The 20,542-nt window shown below is 45.1% G+C and overlaps 1 protein-coding gene across 1 annotated transcript; it reads left to right on the forward strand.

Moving 5' to 3' along the window:
- Positions 1-423: 423 nt before the first annotated feature.
- Positions 424-17,020, forward strand: LOC115603917 (protein spire homolog 1-like). Its single transcript, XM_030476398.1, has 16 exons — positions 424-592; positions 1,391-1,422; positions 1,914-2,078; positions 2,810-2,935; positions 3,203-3,268; positions 6,002-6,163; positions 8,208-8,276; positions 8,725-8,854; positions 9,294-9,418; positions 10,586-10,661; positions 11,194-11,342; positions 12,502-12,633; positions 13,979-14,043; positions 14,915-14,942; positions 15,349-15,491; positions 16,654-17,020. The coding sequence occupies exons 1-16, from the start codon at positions 475-477 to the stop codon at positions 16,823-16,825; spliced, it is 1,758 nt and encodes a 585-aa protein (XP_030332258.1). The 5' UTR covers positions 424-474; the 3' UTR covers positions 16,826-17,020.
- The last annotated feature ends 3,522 nt before the right edge of the window (positions 17,021-20,542 follow it).

Here is a 20,542-nt window from a genome sequence, read left to right on the forward strand (position 1 = left end):
TTCCTGCCTCCTTCCCTCTGCTGGAAGTTGAATGTACTCTTTTTTTTACCTGCCAACATTGGTATTCCACTTAATATATTTGTTAGGAACAATGGACTAAAATTGAGTATTATTTGTTTACAGTCTTATGTTTAGAGTACATTTCGTTGTATGTTTTCTGTCAAGGAGCCTCATACAAATTCAGATTAAAGTGGTGTCCCTTTAAAGCTATAGAGCAAAATTAGCGTTAATGGTCACACCTGTAGGAGACCAAACGAAACCAGGATAGAGGATAAAAGGCAGCAGCTTGCCCTTGAAAGGAGGGTGTTGAGCTTTGTAGGATAAGAGTGGAGCTGAGAGGTAAAGGTGAAAATGGAGTCTCTGTGGTGTGAGCAGAGGATCACAAAGGTTTCTCTAGTTGAGATTCTGAGGTGTTTTGAACATCCTTTAACTGAGGAGCAAGCCTGGGCTGTCTGCTTTCAATGTTGCTGTAGAATGGAGCAGTTGGCTCAAGGGCAGTGCCCACCACTCCATTCTGTATTCATAAATGGTCCTGAAAGCATCTTTATCCATGCTGATGGTACTGCTTCTTTCATGGTGTACCATGAGTCCGGTAAGTGTGTGTAAGGGCTGCCAAGGGTTGTTCTTATAATGGGCTGGTATGTGGGGGATAAAGTGGGGAAATACTCTCCCCTTCCCTCTCTTCCCCCTTTAGTATGTTGTTATGAAGCTGTTCTGCTGCCTGAACTTAATTTCAAAGGAGTATAGATGAGTGATAATACACACATACAGCTTACTAGCTTTTCTGGTAGTGCCCTAGTGAGTCATTTGGTTCTAGGGAATAGCTGGGATGAAAGCTTGTTATTGGTTATGTTATTTGAAATAAATACTCTGAGGCTTTATTAAATGTCCTGGTATGTTAATCTTCCAATGTATGGTTCCTTTGGTATGGTAACTCTCAAAGCGGGTTTATGATTGACAGTTTCACCTTTTTTTGTCAGTGTACGTAGCCAGCAAGTGGCAACAAGTTTTTCTTATGCATTGCTTGGTTGCGCTACTGCTCTGGTCAATGCTGGGCTAGCCCTCCAGGGACAAGAGCAGGTAATAAAGAATGAAGACAAAGATCCTGGGTCTTCCTTGTGGTTAGATATCTGTTAGCTATGAAAAAAAAATGTATCCAGCAGCCATTAGTTTGGGACTAATGCTCACAACAGGGAGAGTATCCTGTGTTGCTTTCCAGAAGTCTCCAAATAGATACCTGCTTTCCCCAGGTGGGATTGACCTTAAGTCAGAGGGGTTTGTTTCCTTATTGCCAAGAATTCTTCTGGTTTCCCTCTTTTGACAGGGATTCCAAAAGCTGTTTGTCAGTGCCTATGCAGTTATCTTTCTCCTCCTTTTCTTTCCCTTTCAGATGTTGGCAGCATTCAGCAGTCAGAGGACAAGGTAAGCCTGTGTCTTCACCTTTGTTATGTGTGCAGATACAACCTTGCTGTAGTAGAAGGCCAGTTCAGGAGATGCAGATGTCTTTTGAAACTATCAAGGTGCCTAAATTTGCCATGCCCTGTGAGAGTGACTGTCCCCTGCAATCTGGAAAATGAAACAGAATGCTGGGACTGAACTCAAGTAAGACAATGGGACTGGGAAACAATGGGGACACATGCTGCCTATTGTGGAATAGCCCATGGTCTTTTTGTCTTAATAACATATAACTTAGAGGTGCTAGATAAGGCCATTTTAAAACCTTAAAGCAGCTTATTTAGGTAGTATATCAGGCTGTCCAATGAGCATCTAGCTGCCTTTTGGGCCCTTCTCATCCAGAGAGATGTGCTCAGCCCTGAGGAGCAGTGGAGGGTAGGCTCATGGTTGGGAAGTGATAGCTGTCCAGTTCTCCACAACACTTTGTACTGCACTGCTTCCTTGGTCTCTGTCTGCAGCTGTTGGAGTACTTAGGAATGGTGATCTATGAAGCCCTGGACTGGGGAATCAACGACCAAGTGGAGCGAGAACTGAGTGATCCTTTGGAGAAACTGCTGTGCCTCATGTTGAAATTGGATGGTGGGGCAATGAAACCAGCAGTCACCCTGCAGGGTGTTATCAAGGTTTCCCTTTTCCCACTTAATAAATATAGTAGCTTTAAAAGAGTTGAGGAACAATGCTGTGAACTAAGGGCAAGAATATTTCTGGGAAAAGGCTGGGTAGCTTGCTGGAGGACATAGAGGAAGCATGTGGCTTTCCCATCAGAGGAAAAAGGCAAACCCATTTTAAATGCACACAAGTGCCTCTGGAAAAGAATTGAAAGGCTAGACATGGCTGCTGCACAGCTATGTCTACAAAGCCCTTCTGTACATAGTCTACAAATTCAATACCTGGAAGACTATGGGTATTGAAAAAAAAAAAATAAAATCACTTGTCCCTACTGTTCAGTTTCTGCAAAAGCTGGGGTTTGAATGTGTCAACTCAAACTAATGTTTTCCTTTCAACCATAATTTAAAGGTATGAGAAACTTTCCATCCCTCAGTCTGATCAGGGTGGGGAAAAGAACGGGGCACGTGACTCCACCTGCTGTGGGGTTTTTGTGTTTTGTCTGCACTGGAGGCTAACCCTTCCAGGTACTTATTTCAAAGCACACCTTATAGAGAACAAGATAACATAGCTACTTACATTATTGTACATAGAAGATGGGACATCTTGCTGCTTTGTTCCTCTGCATCTGCAACAGTGGGGGGAAGATGTTTTTAAACTATGGATTGAGAAAACTGAATCTTGCTTTATTGCATCCAACCATATTTTTCATTTCAAGATTTCTTTTAAATAGCTGCACTTCTTTCAGGCCTGTGAGGAGCACTTGTCCAGGTCTTCTGAGGCTACCAGCCATTACCAAATTACCTGTAGGAGACTGTTTACTGGATATATGGAACTTAAGAAGCTTATAACTGTCATCCAGACCTCCAAAGAGGTACATTTGAGATCACCCCTTAGCTGCCTATTCCCTCTGCATTCACACACTCACCTAGTTCTAAAGTAACCTTCCCACTGCACTAAAAATAGAGTACCTAGCTGAAGGTTTATTTTCACAAAGTGAAAGGTCTACTGTTTCTGTACCATGTTAATAAGTTAGTGTAGCTTTTGGAAGTTTGGGTGTCTGGGGCTTCTAGGCTTTTCGGATTAACATTAACTTGTACTGAACGGTGCAAGGTCATAACTTCATGTGCTTGCTTCTCAGAGTCTGAGAAAAATGGATGTGGAAGGTGTGGTAGAAAAGTCCTTTCAGAAGAAGGACAAACACTGGGTAAGGGATTTAGTTCTTTCATTATGAGGGGGTGGGGTTTTTGTCTACCTTGGCTCTCTGCAGCTTTTCATTCACTCCTCTATGAAAAGTAGAGTGTGAATCCAAACAATTTCTTAGGTTGTTCAAAGCTTAAGTAGCTAAAAACTTGTCTGCAAAACAAGCTGGAGAATGAACTTGAAGTTAAACTATTTCGTGTGTTAATCTCACGTGGACATTTATTCCTCACAAAGATCGTCATTGTGGTTCAACTTAAATGACTTCTAAAAATGAAGTTGGAGGCAGTCTTTGGAGTAAGTGTTTCTTCCTGCAAATGAGCCTCCAGCTCTTGGCAGCAACTGATACTCACCAAAAGCAGTCTCTTCCTCTCTTGTAGCTGGACTGAAAACCCTCAAAACCCTGTTCCGTTGGTGGTAGTACTGGGGTGGACCAGTTCACTCTTTCTATGTGGAGTCTGTGCTGGTTCAGGGCTGGAGGGGACTGAAGGCCAGCAGTTGTGTCCATCTTTGTGGTTGTGCAGCTCCAGCAGCTCAAAGAAAGAGCTGAAGGAGGGTGAGGTTGGAGATGTAGCTCCTACCTTCTGCTCACTGCCTTTCTTGTCTTTCCATCCTCTCCTTCTGTAGATCTTGGACTCTCTTTGGGGCAAAGAAAGCAACTTATTCTGTTCCTTTCAAGGCCCTACACAGTCAGGGCTCGATCAGAAACAAATAGCTTTTCTGGCTGGAGCTCTGCCCAGCATAAACAAATGCACTGTAGTCTGGAGTCTGTGGAGACAAATGGCAAGCCCCAAGAGACTTGTGGACTCGCTCCCTTTGTCTAAATAGCACATGCTTTGAAGCGTGCTCAAACTATTCGTATGAAAATGTTTGTGAAATGTGTGTTTGGGCATATTCTCAATTTTGTGTTCTATTAAAATAAACTGGCAAGCTATCTGAAACCACAAACTCATCAACTGCTATAGCTCTTTTCTGCAGGGAATACATGAATAAATACATGGGCTTTGCCATGTGGCCTGAAGGCCAGTGTGTTTGGCCTCTGCTCCTTCAGGAGACATGAATTCCAAAGCAGGATGTCTGTTGCAAGTCCTCTGCCTCTAGTTTCCAAGTCCCTAAGCACCAGCTGGTTGCATTGCTCTGACGAACTCTTCAGTTTAAAATAACCAGAATGCCAACTTCACTGGGGTCCCACAGATTAGAGCTGATGCCTTGAGTGGTGCCAAGCAGCTAATGCTGTCTATGGACCACACTTTTTCATGTGGACTGCTACAATACAGGCCTTCTGAAACCTAGATCCCAGCCTGATAGCATGCAGCCTTAGCAGAGCTTATCCATATGCGTCACAAGACAGTCTTTGCTTTGAAATCTAAGCAGTGAGACCTTTCAGGAAAACAACTGTCTTACCACTCATCTATTGAACTGAAGGCAGTGGGTTTGGAGGTTTGTAGCATTTTGTGTGTGACAATACATGGAATGGCTCAAGTAGAGTAATTGCAGTGACCCAGTCAGTAGGGAAAGTGTGAATGGTAATGATACCACCTACATCTGAAAAATGTTTTGGGTGTACAAGTTGCTCTGAAAGGGCCAGATGAAGGCAATTCTTGTCCTGAAACTAATGTGGCAATATTACAGTACAGAAGTCTGTCTTCAGGTCATATTTTTCAGTCAAGTTCTGTCATCATGTGAAATACAGTTGTAAAAAGTGCACATGGCTCAGGATGAGCTTTCATAGGTCTCTAATACTGATCAGTTTGCCCAGAGCTGAGGTATGACTGTTCTAAAGCCAGGCTAAAACACTCCAACAAAAAAATCCATCTCCTTGAAGGCAGCCATCAGTCAGAGCTTGCATAAGAGTCTTCTGATCTTATACAAAGGTATCTGAAGGGAAAAGTTGAGAGAAGATGCTTCATACTGTAAGTGGAAAAGGGAGTCTAAGTCAAATTCTGTGCTGAGGCAGTGTTCTAAAATATTTTACTTCCCTTTCACTGTTTATAATACAATCGCTTGTTCTCATCAGTTTGCCTTTGAGATCCAGATAAGCTGTTGATTTAGCACTTCCATTACAATGTTGTTTAAAGATGATATTGAGTTGATTATTTTTTCCTGCTTTTAACTTTTATTGGGTTATACTGCATGCCTGAGCATCCTCAGATGTTAATACAGGAACAGGATGAGCAGATATCAGAGTTATCAGCTTGTGTCTCCAGGCTGAAACTACTGACATAGGCTGCTGGGAAGGTTGAAGTATGAGATCCCCTTTTTATTTATTTTCTTTTTTATTTCTTTGTCTGTGACCCTCCAGCCATTGGTTTCTGAAAGTTCAGAGGATTTTAATGGTAAGATTTGGGATTTAATTCCCAAGGTTTCATTGGATCAAATAATATGAAAAAGCTCTGGCACCTGGAGCACTAGCAGGAAGTATTCAGGTATTCAAGAAAATGGCTCTAGCTAGCTGGCAGCAGAAGCTGTGTTTTGCTAAAGTATGTTCATGAAGTTAATGACAAAATTTGGGAATGAGCTTGGTGAGCCAGCTCCCAGGGCCCTTGTTGTAAATTAACTTCTGCAAAGATAAGCAATTCTCTGCTGTGGTACTGCGCCCTGATCTGGAAGTGAGTTGAGAGTGGTGTTAAGGACTTCAGCTGCTAAGTGTGCCCTATTACATGGAGGGAGGAGATGGGATGGGGTGCTGCTCCATGTGTTTTAGCCAGCTGTTGACTAGGCCCTCACTGGTTTCTCTAAGGCATCCCTGTGGCCCAGTGTTGTGCGTGAGCTGCAGAGTGGTGTGAAGCTGCGCAAAGCCACTGAGCGACCACAGCATCACTTGCCTCCAGCAGAACGTGTCCGTTCTCCATATGAATTACTTTTAGATGATATTCAGTGCAAGAGGTACATCCTTCGGAAGGTGAGTGACCAGAGTCAATGGACGACTTTGAAACCACCCATTCTACCTCATTGCTAAACAGTATTTGTTAAGACCTCTCCTCCAAAAGCCTGGCTTTCTCAAAGGTAATTCACCCTCTTTGTCCACCCAAGTTTTTAATTTCCTGTAACTTTTTAAGTCAGGGGTAGCCACTCTTTCATAAAGCTGGATGGTGAACTTTTTCTCCCTTCAGGGGTCAGTGACTCCCTTTCCTGGAACAATTTTGTTGCCTTGCATGCGAGTTTCATGAAACAGACTTTTGCCTGCTTATGCTTCCCACCTTGAACACTTGTGTCCTCCCAGGCTCCTTGAGCTGAGCTGTACCTGGTATCTCTCACTAGTTCCCTTGCCTTCCCAGATGTGGGATATGTGCAAGTACAGAAGTGCTTTTGAGTCCGTTGCTCAGCCTCAGGCAGAGGCCTGTAGGCAGTGCACACGAGCTACTGCAGGAGTTCACTCAGGGTAAAAACAGCTGATCCCCTTCCAGAGGCAGCTGATGTGCTGGCTCAAGTGGCAGGGGCTTCCAACAATGTGGCTAGTTGGTGAAGATGACCAGATACAAAAATGTCTGGGATGTCTCTAAAGGCTTGTGATGCTCTTCACTTGCTGCAGCTTGAGCTGGGAATGATGAGCAGATCTAAAACATTGGCATAAGGCTTTGTGGCATTGGCGTGCTTTGCACACAGGCGCCTTGGCAGAAGATGAGACACAACTCTACTTGTAATAAAGAATGATATTTTTAAAAGTGAAAACTTTGCATACAGCACTAGACATTAGCTTTTTTTTTTTCTCCTTGTTAGTGCTGCTAGAGTGCAGGGTTTTTAAAAGCCTCAGTTAAAGCCTGTACCTTTGTAAAACCCCAGCTCTTGCTTGTCTTGACTGTGACTCCAGCCTCCAGATAAGGCTATGACATGTCTCTCGAGGTGATATCTTGATTGATATATAAATGACTAGTAGTGGAAAGGAGACAATACATCGTAACTATTTATGTTCCTTGCAGTGTACTGTGTATCAATGCACTGTGCAGTACAGAACCATAACTCAAGGTGGCAGGATTAACTGGGTCTTGATTTTATTTCCTTTTTCTTAACTTTTTATTTTGTGTGGTTGACGGAGAAGCACAAGCATGCTTGAAGAGTAGTAGTCAGAAATGCTAGAAGAAAGCATAGAGTGCTACTGCTCAGGTCTTTGTGAAGGCTCTTAAGCAAGGATTTCCCCATCTGCAAAGCTATTGTAAAGCTTCTCTAGCAAACGGCGCTCTAATTTGCAAATGAATGAAAATACAGCTATTGTGGGAAGCTGTAGTGTTGTTGTACCTGCACTCCCACGTGTTCGGAAGCTGTCTGCACAGGGAAAGTAAATGGCATAGCCTCAAAGTAAGAATAAGTGAACGAGGCAGCTGAAGACATGCATGTGCATCTTGACTTTTTGTCAGCTCTCTCCTGTGCAGTGGGCACAGGCCTTAATGAGGGAGACAGTCTGCCTCCTGTGAATACCTGCCCTGCAATTCTATCTTGCTTATTGTTCCTGGTTTACGTAGGACTGTAAGCCACTCTCTGGGACTCTAGCTTATGCATACAGCTGCATGCTTCTACTGTTCCTGTTACAGTTTTGTTAACCCATTCAGTTACTCTCCTCCCTGGAGCTGAATTGTTGCTGATGAATGTGATCCTGCTTGTCGGGATCATTCCTGATATTAAAATTTGAACGTGATGTGTTTTAGTAGCTTCTCAGATCAGTTCACAAGCTGCTGAGGCTAGAGGGCTGTATGCTTCTTGTGCAAGCCTTGAAGGGCTGTGCAGCACTTCTGATTGCCTTTAGTTTACCACTAGAAGTAAATCTGTCTCTACCAAACCCCATGTAAATAAATCTTATAATTCTTCACTTACCAACTCAGTTTTGTTATGCCTTTCCCATCTCCCCATTCCCAAATCCTGATTTGACTCATTCACTGTGCCACTGAATAGGAGTGTGTATCAGGAGCAGAGAAAGAACTGTTGCTTCAGCATAATTTCTGTTCTTTCAGGTGATCATCGAGCAGAAACACAGGACCCCCAAAGCTGATGTAACTGCCCCCAAGCCTCATCTGAAGCCTGTAGGTGACCCTGTGCTGCATCTAGTGATAGCAAAAACAAGATGATTCTGGAGTTGACAGGACGGTTTCTAGGAATGTAAAGTTACTGGTTTGGGTTTGTGAGGGGGGTATATTAATCATATTTAACTTTTGGGCACACCCTACTGCCTAAATATGTGGTTAGGAAAAAGGGAGGTGACATCTTCATAGAAGAAATATGATCAATCTCCATAATTCCTCCACTGTTTCTCCCATTTGGAACATTTTGTGGTCCTGAAAGTACTCCTGGAGTTCTCAGTTTCAAATTTGAGAGTTGCTAAAGTATTCTACTATACAGTAGCTAACATTTCTCTTGTGTGCAGGGCCCAATGAGTGAGAGACACTTGTTGAAACAGTGCTATTGCTGACGAAGTAGTTCTGTCACCACTTTGCTCTATTGGCTCTTTCTGGTGCTATGTTTTGCTTCCAGGTGCTGGAGAGGAAGCTGAAAGAGCATGTGCCACAGGAGTCCAGCTGGCATGAACAGCTGACTGCGGAAGTAAAACAACCGCAGAAACTTCGATCATCAGCAGCAAGGGAAAATGGAAGCAGGCCCAAAGGTACCTGCTGCAAAGTGACCTATCAAGCATGCAAGTGAAGTCAGTGTTGACTAAAAGTAATAGATGGCTTTTGAAATGAAAGCCCACTCATCTTTTCCATAGCGTGTGTAATGTAAGGGAGGTGGGAATGCAGATTTTGTGTCATAGAGGTGGTATGGCATAAGAATGGTTCTTTCTAGAAAATCTGTTTGTGGCTTATTAAGTCTCAAAAGATATTTCAACTTACCCCTTTTTAAATGGAAGTTCAAGTTTGTCTGTCCACTAAGAGAGAGAACAAGTTTTCAACCATTACCTAAAACATAAAAGATTATGTTACAGCCATGACAAAGTCTAGCCAAATACCAAATTCTGATGTGTGGCTATCAAATTTCCTTGTCACAGCACAATATCTTTATTTTGCCTGTGTGTATGGGGGTTTTTGTTCCACTCTCCCATACAGAAATGCTTGTGACACCAAATACTGCCTTGAAATCTCCAAGTAATAGTTTCCTAACTCCCCAAGATGACAGTACTGAGTTTAAAATTGTCAACACTGCAAGACAGCAGCTGCGACCAGGAGTTCAGGTAAGGCTTTTCAATGAAAGGACTCTGGAGAGGCACAGGTACTTCAGGTATTAGATCTGCACACACACGTAGCTTGGGACATCAGGTTCAAATCCTAGTGTGGGCAATCTTGTCTCCAAAGTGAAGAAATGTGGTGCTATTAGGTTCACTGAAGTCCTTTCCTCTACAGTAGCTCATGCCATGTTTAAACACTCCTTTTTGTGGCATGACAGCAGTCTACAGAACAGAAGCCTGCTCTGGTCTCTTAAAACTAGATCCTGCAGAAGTTTTAATGTTCATAGAAGTTTGGCCAATATGGGTGGAGCAATTTTGGGACCACCATTCTTCAATAAACCATGATACATAGTCTTTGGGTTCTTTAAATCCTGGCTTGACTGCTTAGTTCTGGGATCCAGTCTGAGCATATTCAGAAATTCTGTGGAACAGAACTTGAGCTCTGACACATCATATCTAGCACAGATGCGCTGGCACACAAACAGGAATCTGTTTTCTGTAAACACTTCTGTCTGAAATGCAGTTGCTTAACTGAGGAAAGCAGATATGAATTAAAAGCAGAAAATCTTAGCATATTTGCACAAGTCTGTGCTATTTGTAGGAATGTTCCACATTTGAGAACCCTGTGGCTGATGTATTATTGCTAAACTAGAAGGCTCTTCATATGGAAACTAATATAACTTGTCTTCTGCTTTTCTAGAGAAGCTAGAAACAATGCTGTTGAGATACAGCTTTGCGTTTGAGTTGGGTTAGTGGGGCACAGTCTCTTGAACTGTTCTCTAGTGTTGCTGTGTGTGAGCTGGAGTCAAGAAAATGGTCCAGTGTACTCAGAGTTGTACAGGGAGGATTTTGTGAAGTTGGTTCCTGAACAGATGAAGCTTTGTGACTAGTATCTGGATTGAACTTGGTTGAGAGAGAAAACAGATGAATGTGAAACTTCACTAGCTTGGCTGGGGCTTCCAGAGGGGGAATTAACTTGCTATTGCCTCTTGGAATATAGAATTGCTAAATATACCACATTGATTTCTTTTTCCACTCCACTTTTGGCTGATCCTTGAACATTTCTGGTCAGTCCTGGGTATCCTGGGTTTTGTTTAGCAGCAGCAATTCTGAGGAAGTGGACTTGGTATCTCTTGTATGTATGTTAAGAATGTCTTGTCGTCTGACCTACAGGAAACCACTCTGAAGCTGTCCTCCAGCTCCTGGCTTGCCTCAGGTAGGTCAGCAGTAGAATCCAGCAACAGTGCAGGTCAGTGTACTTCTAGCTGCACATCTAGGCCAGGTGTCAGTGGCCTGCTAGGCTCCCAAAGCCTTAGGTTGGGCTCACTGTACCCGTTGATCACCTGAAGACACTTTAAGAGGAGAAGCTCCAATGCTAAGTAATGTTTCTGGGGAGGTGCCCTTAGAAAACCATTGCTCTCCAGTTGACTGAAGCTCATATAGCTCCTGAAGCTTCAAAACAATGATAGCATGTCCCCAAAGGCCTAACTGGAATCCACAGCAGAAGCTAAATGGGTGTTTTGAATGTTCAAGTAGAAAGTGCACCACTTGGTGCTATTAAACTAAATAGTGCTAATGAAGCCTTGTCACTGCCTACTGACAAGCATAATTACTGTGACCTCTGCTTTTTGTGATCTGAGCTAATGGGTGTTGAGGGAGAGAAATGTAAGCCTTGCTGCCTTCAGAAGGCAGTGTAATGCTCTTAAGCATTCAGCTTTTAGGATGAATATTTAGAAGCTGCCTGCTGGTTTTCTATACACTCAAACTTTCTTCCTCTCCAGGTCTTGCTGCAAGTTGTGCAGGTCCTCCTGTGAGTGCACCCACACTAGGAGACATTAAACCTAACGGCTTCCTGAATGCTGGCCAAATGCATTGGCCTTACAGAGGAAGGTCCAAGTCTTTAGAGAGAGGCCTTCAAAGCAAGGAACTTGTAAGTCCAGCATGTCAGCTAGCAAGCCTGGTCTGATACATCTGATACTGACCAGAGCTTGCACCTTGATCCCTGTGCAAGCAGTAAGCATGTTTTGTTTTTATCTTATGCCATATTGTATGTTGGTCTTAAGCTGATATATTATTCGCTCCTTGGAGATGCTTAATTGAAGACTGGATGCTGTAGTGTCTTTGTGGAGGCTTCCCAGTTTGAATGATAGGAAGTAAAGTTCTTCCTCGTACAAGAAGAGAAAAATACCACTGCATTACTTGAAAGTGTCTGTCAAGGCTTCCTCAAGCAGACTGTAGTTGACAGTGGGACTGTTATGCTTTTTCCATCTTTCCCTCATTTATTTTGGATTCCAGTACAGTCACAAACATTCTTTAAGCTGCAGTAAAGGAAACAAGTGGTTGACAAAGTGTAGATAGCACGGCATCAGCGACTTTTATATATACGTGGTATTGAAGTTATCAGGCTCTGAATGATTGTTGTGGGAGCAATGCTGTGTTCTGTGTGTATTTGTGCAACCTTCTAAATCATGGCCTTGCCTGGCAAAGCGTGCTGTGCCTTTGCCTCCTTTCCTTCTGCATCCCTCCCTGCACCACCCTGGAAAGTCTCTAAACTGGCCATAACTCTGTATAACCTCTGTTCAGCAGTGGGGTGGGAGGTGCAGGTGGGCTGGGCTCCCCACCTGGGGGTCAAAGCACTGTTGTGTCTCCTGGTTGATCACCAGACCATAGCTGCCATTGGTATGGGGCCAGTGGGTCTTGGGAAAGGGGAGGTAAGAGAGTGTTGTGCTGTGGAAAGGGATCCTGTACTGAAGAGGGGCCAGGAGCCTGTCTGTGCTGTGATCTGTACCAAAGGGTAAAATTCCCCAGAGGCTGGCTCTGGACATGGTATTAACTACTGTGGGGACCAAGTGACCTGCTTACCTAATGAGGTGTCAGGAAGCTGCTTGAAAATTGTAGCAACCACTAAACCCCTGTAGTAGTTCCTCTGCTAGTATTGTCAGCGTCAACTGATGTTCCCCATCACTGGCAAAGCTGAGTTTTGGGGACACATGCTCCTGAGCCTTTTGGGACTGAGTTTTGAGGGTGACCTCCCCAAATATCTGCTTCCTTCAGCTTTCTCTGAATGCTTAACTTCTGTCTTCTGATAGGACTGTCCCTTTCCTACAAAGTGGCCAACACCAACCATTGCTGAGCTGATTGGAACCAGATATGCAATGATGGTGCTGGAAGGGCAAGGCTTCTTCCAAGGAGGTAGTGATGGTGTCTTTCGAAGAGCAAAGGTATGTTTCTTCTCTTTGTGCTGTCCTTGCCTTTTCAAAAGCTGGCTGGCTTCATGGCCTTCAGTGCTGAACTCTGAGGTGCTCTGTCTCAATATACCCTGTTCATACAGCTGATCCATGTTTGGCCCTAGGCTGTAAAAATCTTTTAATACTTGTGTGGTAATGGCTTCTAATAAAGCTTAAACTGTGTGCGTTGCTTAGAAAGTAACCCAGCTTTTGCTTGATGCTTCTTGCCCTATTATTTCCATGCTAGGAGAGCTGGCTGCCGTGACTGTTGGCCAGCTCTGAAATCACAAAGTAGCTAGCTGGGGTTTGGTACTGCTGAACAGTGAAACAAAGGCTCTTAACTCAGGCTCCCACACCTGAGTTGTGCTGTCTGTGAAAGCAGCTGAATTGCTGAGTGAAGACAGAGGTCAGGGAGATGAGAGGGACAGGGAGTGACCTGCAACACAGGACTGTTGGCTGTCCACTCTGCTCAACTACTGGCTTACTCACTGAGACCCCTTTAGATGGGGTGTTGTAACCAGCCCCTCTGGAACAGATGTTGTAAGTACAAGCCCTTTGCAACACAGATGTGAGGAAGTCTGTGCTACTTGGCTTAGGGGTCAGCTTCTTGCCCTCACTTATTTAGCAGTACAGACAGAGCCAAAGGGTTCTTCTAGCAGAGCTGTGCTACTGGCACAATCTGTCTGATGCTCCTGAGACTGAATCCTTGTTTTCTTCTTGCCTTACTTACCAGCCCTGCTTTAACTTGCCTGCTCTCTGCCTATTCTAAAGTGGCTCTCTTACCCTCTTTGTTCTCACTGCTGAAGTTTTTTTAGCTTTCTCAAGCTCTGCTTCTCAAGATAATATCACTTCTGACTGCCAGCTGTGTATGAATGTGTTCTTTTTTTATAAAGTTCAAGTGACTCATCAGCTTCCTTATGACTCATTTTTTGCTTCAGGATTCGATTCAAATTTGCCCTAACTTAATCTCTTTGGGACTGCTGCAGTCTACCTCAAAGAATGTCTCTCTTCTTCCCTCTCTCTTAACTAGCTACTGTTACACTCTTGCACAATACAGCTATTGTTTGGTCAAGAGCCTTTTTTTAAAACTCCTGTTGTCTGGCAGCTGCCCCAAACCTCTGCATCATAAAAACACTGGCCTACAAGTAAGACCTTTTTTTGCCTTTTTAGCTTTTATAATTCTTGTGTCTTTGCTATCCTTTATTGGATCTCTGTTATTGTATGTGAATCTAAAGCCTTTAGAAGGTTGGTTTATATGCTTGCTCTTTGGCAGGCAGTGGATACTGTTGGTACAAAGATATTTACCATTTGCATTCACAAGTAACTTTCCTTTCCGCAGATCTGTTTCAGCTGCCATAAGCAGATGTTCCTTAAGTGGCCTTACAGCTGTTACCTCTGCAGCAGGTGAGCTGGTACAAAAAGACTGAATAAGGAGGGAGAAAAGAGTAAAAAAAAAAAAAACAGTGCTGAAAAATAGTTGGTGTTCAAACAGTTGCAGTACTGGATAGGAACAGGTTGCTGAGCCCTTCAGTTTTGTCTTAGTGCACAAGCCAGGCTGAAGTGTCTACAGCTGCAGAGGATGTGGAAAAACTTGCCTCTGAAGTGGTATCTCAATTTTAACTCTCAATATTAAGCTAGTAATAACCAAATCTACTGTGCAAGTATTAAATTTCTCTGAGATCACGCTCTGCATTTTGCTCTAAAGCCTGGTTTTAACTTCAGTCAAGGGCTTGAGCATGTTCTGGGGGAGGCTGTACACCAGAATATTCTGGTGAGGACTGGAAAAGCGAACTTCAGACCCTGTGGCTGGGAAAGGAGCTGGACCTACTTGTGTCCACTTATTCATCAGAGGGTTTCTGTTCATGGGATGGCAAAAGGGTGGCAAAACTTCAGGCTCATCAAGGCTCATCTTAAATCTATTTGAAGCAGTGATGAAGCACTGAATTGATTAGAAGCAAAAAGTAAACAACCACTGGAAACTGAGTAACTGGTGGTAGTGCTGGGTGAAAAGTAATAGGCATTTGCAGTTAAAGCCTTCAAACTATGTATGCTTCATTTCAGATCTGCATTTGTACATCACTTCAGGTTTAAATTAGGATAAATAGGAGGGTTAGCAAACTGAATAGGGGAGTTCTAAGCTTGTTCGCTTTGCCATCAAGTGATTGTGCCACTGTCACAAATTAAGACTTCCGTGGGAGAGTCACCGTTAGCTGCAATATTGGTATCTGCTGGAGCATTGCTCAAACGATAATGCTGGGAACTCTTTTTCTCTTAGTGTTGTCTGCTGTGACTGCTGCATCAAGGCAAGTCTAGTCTTTACAACAGCGTATGGGTGTTTTACACTTTGTTTTCCCTGCACCTCACCTAGTCATAAGAAGCTTTCAGTCATCCCACTTACACCTCAGATGTACCCCATAGCTTGTTTCTGAGAATAAAGGAGAGGGAATACTACAAGGTGCAAAAGCAGCTAGGGTGCCACAGACATATTTTGTCATACTTAGCTAATACAGCTCTGGTTCCCTTTTCTTTCATCCTGTGTAAAGTGGTGGGGTTACTCTGCTCTATTTATATAAGGGTCAGAAAGTTCACTGCATTAATGTCTGTCTACTAAGTGCACCAATAAATCAATTGCATGCCATGTGAATTTTCCTGTTAAGGAGGAGTATATGTGTTCCCTGAGAACTCAGGTGACTTGTGGTGTGATTCCAGATGTCCATGCCCTTCAGAACATGTGTACATCTCCCACTTCACTTTCTGAAAATTCTGAGACTCTCCAGAGAGGAGGACCCAGCTACTCAAGAGCAGAAGAGCATAGAGTTGCTGCATGAAATAGAGCAGCGGGAGTATTTTGGGTAAGCTAGGACAGGGGTGTTCTGGTTTGCCTTGAAAGATGTTGCCTGTATATGCAAGTCTACAGACATGCTGACAGCAGTATGTAATCTTGTGCTGGTCAGCTGAATGTTATGCTGAATGACTGGTTAGCCACTGGTCTAACTAGTCTATTGTTCTCCGGAAGCATTGTGAAATTTAGATGACCAAAATGGAGGATGCGTAGGCGAAATCCATTCTGCTTTAAGCTGTCTGGCTTCTGACTTGGGTTCAGAAGCGTCCATATTAGTCCAGACACAGAAGGTTCCTTGTGACAGCTTCATTTGTATGAGAGTTTCCAGACCCTGTTATATTCTATCCCCTGCAGCTGGAGGTCTGTCACTACAACCCAGGGGTAGCCCCCTTCTAGCTAGTATGCTAATGCACTCTGCAGGTGCAACTGCCTGAAGAGTAATGCCACAGGTGGTTTCTCAGTCCCTCCACATGCTTTCCCTCCTTTCCTTTATGTCACCAGAAAGGGAACTATTTAAAAAAGAACTTTTGATAGTTCTGGGTGGAAAAGAAGGACCTTGTGGATGTAAGTGCAATATCTAGGGACTGGAAACTTGTATTATCTCGTATCTTTCCAAATCAGTTATATATTGTACTGGGTGAGCAGGCATCTTTTCTCTCTGAAACCATTCTTTAATGTAGCCAAAACAAAGTCACAGCAGTTTCTGGTTCAAAGCCTTGTACTTCAGTTGCCAAAAATCAGGGGTAGTGTTCACTACTGAAGTTAGCTGTGTGAGGTAGTGGTTTGGTCTGCCTTAAATGCAGGTGCTGCAGAAGAGGTCTGAGTGATTGCGTTATTGCCATACTTCAGGATGGCAAAAAAACCCAAAACCCCAACATACAGGATAATGATGTGGCCAGAACTTTGGATCAACAAGATACCCATTAGCCCTCAGCCCTTTGGCTGACATACTGTCAAGAGAGAGAAGGTGTCAGTAAATGAAGCTGTTCTGGTGCTTAGCAGCCTTCCTAAGTGGAGTTGTCTGCTCTGCTGAACTCATGCATCTAGCTAAATCAATTAGCAGTGTTGGACCATGGAGGGGAGAAGCGGGGAGAGTGCCATGTCCTGTAAGAGAAACTTGGGTCAGCTTTCCTGCTTTTCTTTTTCCCTTTTTCCCCCCTCTCTCACTCCAGTGTACCTGTTATTTTGGAACCTCGTTGCCTAGCACAGCCTCTGTGCTGTTACACAGGGACCATGGCAGGCTGGCTGACTGCAGACATCTGTAGACAATGTGAGCAGTATCTGTTGAACATGGCTTCCAGTCAACAGCAGAGCATCCCTCTCAGGAGAACTTCCTGGCCTTGAACCAAATTGGAATGAGTCTGCTATACACTTCTCCCGTCACTTGTTCTGTACCTGAAGTAAATGAAACAGCATTGTGCACCTACAGACATAAAGGCCTGAATACAAGACCTCCCTGCTGGTTAGTCTAAGCGGGAAGCACAGTTGGTATTTATATATTGTGAAGTATTACAAAGCTTTGTGGCTTTTAGAACTGTTTTAATTCTGTTCGTGTCTTTGAGGAAAATAAAAGTTGAAGCACTGTCATGCCTCTAGCATTTCCTCCTTTGCACCTTTGCAGTATTGTCTGCATTCACTGCTGAGCAGACTTTGTCCCATGTAAGAGCTAGCTTGCTTGATTTGGTTTTTGTTTGTGTGCTGTCAGTGCTTTGTCACCAGAACTCTCCAGTGCACGTCACTGAAGTACCTAGTGCATCTCAATGCCATCATCACCTGAGGGGTAGATTGTTGTTCTCAACAGATTCTTGCTCTCTATATTGGCCTTAAGCCTTTGGTCTAAGCTACACAATTATGATGTATGACATTCTAGAAAAATACATTGGTAAATTAATTGTGTGGTTAAAACAAAAAATGTGGTATGTGACTATCTGCTTCTCCTTAGGAATTGCCTGTATGGAAGGGGTATAGGTACTCAGATGGAGTTCTCCCTGGTGTGTTTTGCAGGGCCTGGTTAGACAGTGTTGAAGGATACAGTGGACTTGTAGTTGGAATGAGGCATGCTGAAGAAAATGATGATTGAGAAGGGCCAGTCCTTCCATGAGAGGAGGGAAGAAAGACATGTTTAAGCTGAGCCCAAGGTCTGCATCCAAACTGCCAGAAGGTTCAATACCTCCAGCTGCCTTGTGCTGGCCTAACTCTGCTTCCTCTAATCTGCCTGTCTGCAAGCTGATGCCTACTTGCAGGTTCGGGCAAGCTCAGCAAGTAAATGAACGTGGGGAAGCTGGAGCTTGTGCTTCCTTTTGGAGCAAGTTCAAGTGTTCTTCTTCCTTGAGTCAATTAGGAGGGGTGCAGCCTGCCTGCCCAGGTCCTTTCCTGCATGTGCTGATCGCTGGTGCTGCTGGGAGGCACATCCGTATCAGGCAGGTGGGCTCCTCGCAGGCTGCAGGGAATGGCAGCCAAGCCACAGCTGCGCTTGCTGGCAGGATGGGTGCAGCGCAGGGCCAAGGGCAGGAGGTGCTCTGGGACGCTTGCTGAGTGAGGTAGTTTAGAGTGAGCTGGAAATGAGCTGAGATCAGCCCGTTTTGATTAATGTGCAAACCCAAAATGCTTCTTGGAGCCTGGATGCAGCGGTATGGAGAAGAGAGACCTCATGTATGGCACTGAGGTAGACTTCACCTGGAGAGCAAAGGCAGTTCTAGGTTCTGTCTCTTGCATATCTGCTCTGGGTTCTTTTTACTGGCTTTCCCTCTCCCTGCCTTGTGACCACGAGCGGGGTGAGGAAATGCCCTCATTTGCAGAACAAACAGGCAAATGGGGGTGGGAGGTGGATGCTAAGGGACAGCCTGACCTTCCCTGCCCCTGATCTAGTGAGCTGTCAGTAAGACCCATGTTCCCATCACTCCTCTCCACTATACAGGTTGCACTGGCCCCATAGTGGCCTAATGAAACCTCTGTCCACCTGTACAGGAGTGACATCTAGTCCTCCTTCAACTCTGGTGTGCAGCTCTTGCTCCTGGCAAAGGTAAGTCATGAGAGCTTGTGGGGCACACTTACTAGAAATGTACATCTGTTTAAACACAGCTAAAGCAGCCTGGTGGTTCTCTTTCCGTGGCCAAGGAGAGCCTGTTGGAGGGAGTGGAGACTAGCTTTAACTGGGAGCCACGGAGTGTGGGGTGGAGGAGGCACACAGGCAGCCTGAAGCTGGGGTGCAGAGTAGGAGACTGTCATATGGAACAGATTGGGAACTGAGCTTTAAAGGTACTGAGAGCAGCACTTTCCAGAGATGCAAAGTGACTGTGCAAAACCTGTTCTGTTTGGAGCCCCTGAGAGGTGATGGTTTAGAGGACAAGCACATGACAGGATTTGGTCTGCTTTCTAGTCTTCTGCTGGTTGCTCTCATCATATAGGCTAGAGCCTTCCCTGCTCAAGAGGCAACTGGATGTAGTTATTAGTGTTGTGTTGTGGTGAAACTTCTCCATGGACAGGGGGACCATTCTCCCACCACTGCAGGAAGCAGCCTGTCTCCAAGCACCAGTGTTGGGTCCCATCACATGGCCCTTACTACCTTAAAGCACAGGTGCAGTTTTTAGTCCTACCCCAATAGTGAGTCATGCCTGAAAAATGGGAGCAGAAGTCTAATTATTACTACTGGTAATAGCAGGGGCCAGGACTGGGGCACTGGGAGCAGAGGAGGGATATCTGGAACAGTTCAAGGCCAGGCTGAATGGGACTTTGAGCAACCTGGTCTGGTGGAAGGTGTCCCTGCCTCCCGTGGCAGGGGGTTGGAACTAGATGAGCTTTAAGGTCTCTTCCCAGCATTCTATGTTCCATTCTATGATCGGTCCAGGCCAGCTTACTTCCACCTTGTTTCCTCCTCGGGTCAGCTCTCTGAAGGCAGGGAGGGGCAGTCAGGGCTGCGCTGGGACACCTTTCATTCTGCCTCTGAGGGGTCTCCGCGCAGTGACCCGCCCAGCGTGGCGGCTCTCCCGGCCGGGCGCCCGAGGCCTCACAGCTCCTGCCAGCGGCACCTGCGGGCAGGGCCCGGCCGCCTGCCCGGGAGAACGGCTCCGGCGGGCTCCGGGCCCGGCACCCCGCAGCACCCCGCCGCCGCGCCGCTCCGGCAGGGGGCAGCCACGGGCCGCGCTGCCCGCCGGGCCCGGAGCAGGTGGAGGTGCGCGGCCAGCCCCGGGCTGCGAGTTACAGGGGTCGTTACTGCCCGTGCCCCGTCTTTAGCCGCTTCTGTGAAATGAAAGACGTTTTAACCATCCTCATTTGATTTTATCTCTGTCTACCCTACAGCACCGCCCTGAGCCCCGGTCCTGGGCAGGTCCCAGTGGGCATTTCCCGCTGGCAGACTGGGTCTGGGCAGCCACAGTGGCTGTGGTGAGGTGGAATGTGGGGATGCGTGTGGCCAAGGACGGCTGGAACATGGACACAGCAACGCAAAAAGGAGGTTTTAGGTGGAGGTGAGAAGCAGGGGCGGCCTGACTCTAACAGTGTGGCTGTCACAGTTTGAGGCTTGAAGCCAGCGGGGAAAACCTGGTCCTGTAGAAAGTAGGTACAAACCTATCTGAATAACCTCTCCCAGGGTGCTGCTGCCAGCAACATCTTGTTCAAGTGAAAGGTGGTTTTGAGTGGGGTTTTACCCTATACTCCATTCAGTTTGGCTTATTTTTTTTTTCTTTTGTCATAAAGGATAAACATAAGGATATCATATTTTCCACATGAAACAAAAGTGTAGATGTGGTGTCGGGGAAGGACTAGATTCAAAAACTCTGCAGGCAAATTGGGGAAATGGTCTGGAAGAAACAGGATGCAGTTGAATAAGGGTAAGTGGAAGGTCGAACACTTGAGCAGCAATATGAACTCCCCAAGTACAGAGGAGGGAGTGATGGGTTAAATAGCAATTCTTCAGAAAAAGGATCAAAAGCTGAATGCGAGTCAGCTATGTCATGGTGTTGAGGTGATGGAAAATAAGTTGAGGGGAGATGTGGGGTAATTGGATCCAGCCTGGCAGAGGGAACAAGCCAAAATTGAGAAACCATTACCTACCCGGGAAGG

This window comes from Strigops habroptila, chromosome 2 (genome assembly GCF_004027225.2).
Source record: "Strigops habroptila isolate Jane chromosome 2, bStrHab1.2.pri, whole genome shotgun sequence".
Classification (NCBI taxonomy): domain Eukaryota; kingdom Metazoa; phylum Chordata; class Aves; order Psittaciformes; family Psittacidae; genus Strigops; species Strigops habroptila.

Excerpts from the sequence above, each read along its gene's own strand:
- LOC115603917 (XM_030476398.1), top strand. The coding sequence starts at position 475 with ATGGAGCAGTTGGCTCAAGGGCAGTGCCCACCACTCCATTCTGTATTC. Across the intron at positions 593-1,390 it reads CATGGTGTACCATGAGTCCG|ATGTTGGCAGCATTCAGCAG; the intron begins GTAAGTGTGTGT and ends TTTCCCTTTCAG. Across the intron at positions 2,079-2,809 it reads CCCTGCAGGGTGTTATCAAG|GCCTGTGAGGAGCACTTGTC; the intron begins GTTTCCCTTTTC and ends CACTTCTTTCAG.